The following is a 7,145-nucleotide window of genomic DNA, read 5'->3' on the forward strand; positions in this document are numbered from 1 at the left end:
CACAGCACTGCACAGGGACGCCGCGGCTGCCCTCAGAGGCGCCTCACGCCCCCAGGCTCGCCGGCGATGAGACAATCTACGCCAATGATTCCACGGGCGAACCGCTCTACAACGCGCTCCTCGTGAGTGTTGACCTCAGTCACCAAGGAGCAGCCCTGGCAGAGGGCAGGGCTGCGCTGGCCACACGCTGGCCCCTCAGCGGCCCCCTCGGACGAGATTCCACGTCAGCACATCACTCCCTTCACATCCCCACCACTCCGCACAACTGTTCGCATGTGCATATGTCGTCCAGTACGACTTATCTACTTAACCTGTGCCAAAACGCAGCCGATTCCCACAGTTCAGTGTGGCCGCGTTCAGCGTCCTGGCCGCTTGTGACAGCCGCCGCCGGCCGGGGCAAACGACCTCGCGGTCGGCACCCAGCGTAGCGTGCCCACCAGGAGCACTCAGGACGCGTCCCTGGTGTGGACGAGCCGCTTTCGGGGCGTGTCCTGCCCAGCCCAGTCCGGGTTCGACGCTGGCGTGCTGCCGTCCATCGGCCGTGGCACTGCTGTGGGGCCGCTCGAGGCCGAGGTCCTTGGTCCGAGGGCCGCTCGAGGTCCTTGACTGACGCCAGCTCTCAGAGGGGGCCAACAGCCGGGCAAGCCGCTCTCAGAGGGGCGCCAGCTGAGCTGCGGCGGTCCTCGACTGACGCAGGCTCTCAGAGGGCCAGCAGCCGGGCAAGCCGTTCTCAGAGGGGCGCCAGCGGAGCTGCGGTGGTCCTCGACTGACCACAGGCTCTCAGAGGGCCGCCAACCGAGCAAACCGCTCTCAGAGGGCTGCCCGCCGAGCAGGACGATCTCAGAGGGCTGCCAGCCGAGCAGGACGATCTCAGAGGGTCGCCAGCCGAGCAGGACGATCTCAGAGGGCTGCCAGCCGAGCAGGACGATCTCAGAGGGTCGCCAGCCGAGCAGGACGATCTCAGAGGGTCGCCAGCCGAGCAGGACGCTCTCAGAGGGCTGCCCGCCGAGCAAGACGCTCTCAGAGCACCGCCAGCCGAGCAAGACGCTCTCAGAAGGCTGCCAGCCGAGCAGGACGCTCTCAGAGAGCCGCCAGCCGAGCAGGACGCTCTCAGAGCACGGCTAGCCGAGCAGGACGCGCCGCAGCCGGCGCCGCCGCCAGCCCACCTCCTCCTCCGAATCGGACTCGTCAGGCTGCAGGCTGCGCTCGGCCGCCTGCTGGCTCTCGCAGTGGGACGAGCAGAGGTAGCGCATCAGAGGGATGTGGTACATGCCGCAGAAGTCCACGAACTGCACGTCCTCCACGCGCGTGTCGAAAAACACCCCTGCCGGTCAGCGAACCGTGGTCAGGTCTCCGCAGGAGTCACTGGGGTCTGGCCTACGAGCGGGCGGAGACAATGGAGATACTCAAAAGCGGGAGGTGCGTTGTTCACTCGCGCATGTCAGAAAATCATATCTGCTTGAAATTCGTGAGTGGAAAAATTTACGTATGATGTGGGGCGCGGTGCGCGAGGTGACAAAAAAGTGGCAAGTGTAAGAGAAACGATGCACGACAATGGAATGACTGATATCTAAATGCGTGAATATGAGTATTCAGTGTCACATCACACCACATCAATGGTGATTACCACACACCAGTAGCACCGACTCTTTCTGTCATAGTGCGACCATACTCCATCTAACCGCGCGACGCCGGTGGCCAGCCGACCACGCCCACAACCGAGGGGTGTCACCGCGCCGAGCGCAGCCCGCGCCGGCGCCCCGTCCAACCGCACCTTTGCAGCGTTTGTTGACGCAGCGTTTGGCGGAGCCCAGGTGTTCGATGAGCGCGGCCGGTAGGTCAGCCGGCCCGTACGGCACGCCGTGCAGCTTGACCGAGCGGGCGGCCAGCTCCACCAGCGACGGCGGCTCGTACTCCATGCTGCTGACGAAGTTGCGCACCAGCGGGTTGTCGCGCAGGCTCAGCTGTCAGGAGAGGGGTGACGTTATTTGGCGGCCCTCTGGCACGCCGCTGACGGACAAGGACATGGCCAGTCCGCGCGGTCACCTGCAGCGCCGTGGCAGGTATTTCCTCGTGCCAGAACATCCAGGGCTTTTGGGTTCAAGCACATGGCGTATATCACCCGCCTGACGACAACTCTGGAATCTAGGCTGGCCCCCTCCCGGGATCACGAGCCACGGCAAACGTCACCTGACGTCCGTGACAAAGTGGACATGAGGCTAGTTTGCTAACCGGACAGTCAGATCCTGAGCGCACCTACCGCTGAGCGCCCGGGAGCAGTAAACCCCGGCCGCCGATCACCCGGGCGCAGTAAACCCCGGGCGCCGATCACCCGGGCGCAGTAAACCCCGGGCGCCGATCACCCGGGAGCCGTGAACCCTGGTTGCCGATCACCCGGGCGCAGTGAGCCCTGGCCGCCGATATCGCGGGCGCAGTGAACCCTGACCGCCGATCACCCGGGCACAGTAAACCCGGGCGCCGATCACCCGGGCGCAGTGAACACTGACTGCCGATAATCCGGGCGCAGTGAACACTGGCCGCTGACCAACCGGGCAGTGAACACTGGCCGCTGACCAACCGGGCAGAGAACACTGGCCGCTGACGTCATCTACCTGTTTGAGCGCGCGCAGCCGGACCAGGGAGGCGGGCAGCGTGGACAGCTGATTAGCGTGTAGTAGCAGCGTGCGCAGCCGCGGCAGCCGGCAGATGGCCTCAGAGAGCTCCGTCAGACGATTGTCACACAGCACCAGCACCTGGCGGCCGGACGACAAACTTCAGCTTCCAAAGACAAGCATCAAAATGCAGGTGCATGCACAGGCGAACCGCGCATATGGTATAGGAAAGGTGCGAACGCTCCACAATCGAGCTGCTGTTTTCAGGCTAGCTTGTTTCGATACCAACGACCATTTTGACCAATACAAGTCAGGTGCCGGACTCTGTGGCTATGTAAAACCTCGAGCGCCGTGAGAGTATCATTGCCTTCGTTTTCAGCAGGTTTGCAGCTGCTGCTACGGTGAGCAGGGCCGTTACACGTTACAAGCCAGCCAGCGTAGGATCCTGTTCAGCTGGTGTGCTCGAGTCCCGCGCTCCTCCCCCCCCCCTCCTCACTGGAGGTCCTCACCTCCATGCCAACCCTTCTGACCAAACTAACAGAACACACAGCCCTCGACCTCACGCTTGGGAAAAGGCAAAGAAATACACACACGAACAATGAAATGTCAATCATTTTTTTCACTCAATATCACAAGATCGCCATTTCAATACGAGCGGAAGGACGTAAAATGACAGCTTTCGTGCCACTAAGCGCAAATAACTAGCTAGCATTGGCAAAATACTAGAGTACAAGCAGGGTGCACAACACAAGGCGCAGCGTTCCAGAGGGATAAAAGTCCCCTATCCCGGCGCATAAGGTCAATGTTCTGGCTCACCAGCGGTCACTTAAAGTATCATCATTGAGATGCACTACCAGCCAGCTGCATGGCAGTGACCAAAAACCCCAGTCACCCAACAACTGAGTCCGTCTAGCATCAGCCCAGCACGCCAAATGTGTACTGTCCGCCGACCCCCCCCCCCCCCCCGACACGGAGACCGCGCATCGGTGGCGCTAGCGGACACTGCACAAGGGCGGCGGGACTCCGGCCCCCGCGGCACCCTCAGACAGCGGACTCCGGCCCCCGCGGCACCCTCAGACAGCGGACTCCGGCCTCCGCGGCACCCTCAGGCAGCGGACCCCGGCCTCCGCGGCACCCTCAGGCAGCGGACTTCGGCCGTCCGCGGCACCCTCAGGCAGCGGACTCCGGCCTCCGCGGCACCCTCAGGCAGCGGACTCCGGCCTCCGCGGCACCCTCAGGCAGCGGACTCCGGCCTCCGCGGCACCCTCAGGAACACTCCGGCCGTCCGCGGCACCCTCAGGCAGCGGACTCCGGCCTCCTCGGCACCCTCAAGCGCACTCCGGCCGTCCGCGGCACCCTCAGGCAGCGGACTCCGGCCGATCCTCCCCACCCTCAGGTAGCGGACTCGGGCCGTCCGCGGCCACCCTCACGGCAGCGGACTCCGGCTTGCCCCGCTTCACGCCTGCGGCTCGGTCCCATCTCCGCCGTACACTCACGTTCGCGGCGGACTCGGGTCGTCCGCGGTATTTTCGGGCAGCGGGCTCGGGCCGTCCGCGGCCCGTGTCGGCCCTGGCCGCCGCGGTCCGGGCCAGGGGCCGGTCGGTGACCGCCAAATGGAGCGAGTCGCCGCCACCGATCACGGGTGGCGGTTGTTCGCTGCGCGGCACAAGGCCGCTGGCCTCCCTCCAATGGCTTTACGAACACCGACCGGAGCGCGGCAGCACGCGGTGGTCACGAGAGGCCAGTGTCGTCCCGAGACAAGCAACGTCACACCGGGTACGCCATGCACAGGCGAACAGACATATTAATATACAACCGAACCGCACCGTCACCCTGCGTCAGCAGCTGCTCCGCTGTTTACGTTATCCGGTGACGAACGGAGCGACTGGAGCAAGCCCCTTGACCTCTCGGTGAGACAAAGAAAGGCGGGGATAGCGACTCAGCCCAGACTAACTTACGGCACCCCGCCACAGCACGTGTGCATCCCGAGGTGCTTGGGCTTGCTGCGACGCAACACACAAAACAGCTCAACAATCACGGCTGGTCGCGTCATTTTGATTAGCTGTCCGGCACATCTATATGCTGGCTGATCTGGGCGCATCAGTGTGACGTATGCACTGACTATATCCGATCAGGGCGGCGGTGGGTCGCAGCGAAGATCCCCATCCCCTCACCCCCCGCCCCCCACCCGATAAGCCCCACCGTCAGCTCACGCGCCGAACACGCTGCCAACACGTGCGCTCCAGCCGCCGCTGGGCCCGTCGCGTGACAGCCAAATACTGCCGCTCCACGCTGATCCCGAGCTGCGGAACGTCGTAGCTGGTCACAGCCACTGACACTCGGACTGGGACTGGATACGGCAGCCCGGTGACTGGGACTGGGTACGGCAGCCCGGTGACTGGGACTGGGGTACGGCAGCCCGGTGACTGGGACTGGGTACGGCAGCCCGGTGACTGGGACTGGGTACGGCAGCCCGGTGACTGGGACTGGGTACGGCAGCCCGGTGACTGGGACTGGGTACGGCAGCTCGGTGGCTGAGACTGAGGCGTAGTCCGCCATTCGAGGGACCCTCTAAATCGGCCCACATTGGCCAAGTGCCCTGAAATGTACGGAATCGGCAACACGCCAAACATAGTGTAAATGCGCCCAGTCACTCCATCACCCGATGACAAATGCCTTGCTAGTTGCGAAGGTGGTGGGAACGTTTAGCATCGATCTTGGGGTCAGCTCAAACGTGTGCGTGGCATCACATCTCACACTGCCCGGGATCAGCCGCCGCCGCGTACACCAAATGCCATTCAGGTTCCAATAAAAAAACGCCCGTGGATGGGGGAAGGGGGGGGGGGGGGAACCCGGATCAAGTGGTATAAATAATCCGTTTGCACAGCTGAAGTCCGTGGGGCCACATCCGGCCACCAGCTGAGTCCCGGGGCACCATCACCAACGGCTAAGTCCGGCCGCGTTACATTTGACCCAGCTCTGGCGTCAGAAGTCATCAACATGTCGCCATCACCGATGCATTTCCAACAAACACAAACCCAAATTGGCTTACAAAAATATGCTGGCCACCCCCGGCGTGGCGCGCGCAGCGCCTCCCCGCCCACACCCCCCCCCCCCCATTTCCCCTGCCGGCTGGTGGCGCCTGGGTCAGGGCCGGCCGGCCGGCCAAGCTGTCGCTGTCTACTGAAGTGGCCGACGCCGTGGCAGCCATATGCTGGACACGCGGGCCCAAGTCTCGGCCCACTCTGACTGAGGACCGATGCCGTCCCAAACGCTTACAGCACCTTCGGCAAGCATGACAGAACGATGAGTACCACGGATAAAGTATTCCCGCCTCCGGAGCACCTTCCCATGCGCCGTTATGTTCATCTCCGGCTGCCGCCACCACCGGCACGCCGAGAGGTACGGGTGTGCCCCGCTGCTCAGCCAGCGGTGCTCGCCGGGCCACCATCGGCAAGCGGAGAGGCACGGGTGTGCCCCGCTGCTCAGCCAGCGGTGCTCGCCGGGCCACCATCGGCACGCCGAGAGATACGGGTGTGCCCCGCTGCTCAGCCAGCGGCGCTCGCCGGGCCACCACCGGCACGCCGAGAGGTACGGGTGTGCCCCGCTGCTCAGCCAGCGGCGCTCGCCGGGCCACCGCCGGCACGCTGTCCTGGCCGGACGGCGCGCCGCCTCCGGTCCAAGGGTCACGCGGCGGCCGGCCACGGCGCAGACAGAGCCGGCCGGGGACCGGCCGCCGGCATGGCCGGCCCGCATACCACTGGCCGCGCCGTCGGCCGCCAGCTGCAGCACGCTCAATGTGCCGCTCACGACCCTGACCAGCGGCGGACCGGGCCGCAGCTGGGTCGGGCAGCGCCACCGGCGGGCGCTGTCCGGTGAGGAGCGTCCACCCAGCATACTCCCCGGTCACTGGTGCTAGCCTCCGATCGCTGCGGTCTCAGCGTGTTCACCGGTGTTTCTGAGAAAAGCCATGCCGGCCTTTTGCACCCTCTTGCACCATCCAGGTCAGAGCTGTTTACCCTAGTGTCACTGGGTCAGTCCGACTCCAATAGTAACTAGAAAGCTCGTATGAACTGAGCACGGCTCGCAGAGAAGCTATCAGTGACCACTGAACTATGACCTCTGATCTGAAGGCAAATATAAACAAAACAGGAGTTTCTGTTTTTAAAACGGCACCAGATGCGCACTATCAGCTATGCGCCATGCGCCTTGAGTCGGATGGCGGTCCCCCTAGGCATAAAAACCAGCCATGCGTATGACATTGGTTCCACCTTCAGCCAACCAAAGGCGGGATGAAGCGGGGCAAAGCGAACCCCCTGTCATGATTGAACCAAGTACATTGTTAAGTACCGTTAAAAGCCAACCTTCCCCCAACAATAATTTTTTTTGGCGCTTTACGGAAACTCGCGGCGCTGGTGATTCGCCATAGCCGATGGGAGCAGGAAAGTGCCGGAACATGCCCTCCGCACTCTCCAACTACGGGGCACATGCCTGTGCAGGCACATGCAGCGGCTGGACAGGGGGGGGGGGGGG

The 7,145-nt window shown here is 63.7% G+C and overlaps 1 protein-coding gene across 1 annotated transcript in view; it reads right to left on the minus strand.

The window, feature by feature from the left end:
- Positions 1-594: 594 nt before the first annotated feature.
- The window catches only part of LOC119109830 (leucine-rich repeat-containing protein 58), a 19,975-nt gene continuing 13,424 nt past the window's right edge, over positions 595-7,145 (minus strand). Inside the window, exon 7 of the mRNA XM_037233586.1 lies at positions 595-1,324. Coding sequence (XP_037089481.1) covers positions 1,122-1,324 — 203 coding nt within the window. The 3' untranslated portion in view covers positions 595-1,121. The remainder of the gene's footprint in view (positions 1,325-7,145) is intronic.

This window comes from Pollicipes pollicipes, unplaced genomic scaffold, assembly GCF_011947565.3.
Source record: "Pollicipes pollicipes isolate AB1234 unplaced genomic scaffold, Ppol_2.1 Scaffold_2555;HRSCAF=2994_pilon_pilon_pilon, whole genome shotgun sequence".
Lineage (NCBI taxonomy): Eukaryota > Metazoa > Arthropoda > Thecostraca > Pollicipedomorpha > Pollicipedidae > Pollicipes > Pollicipes pollicipes.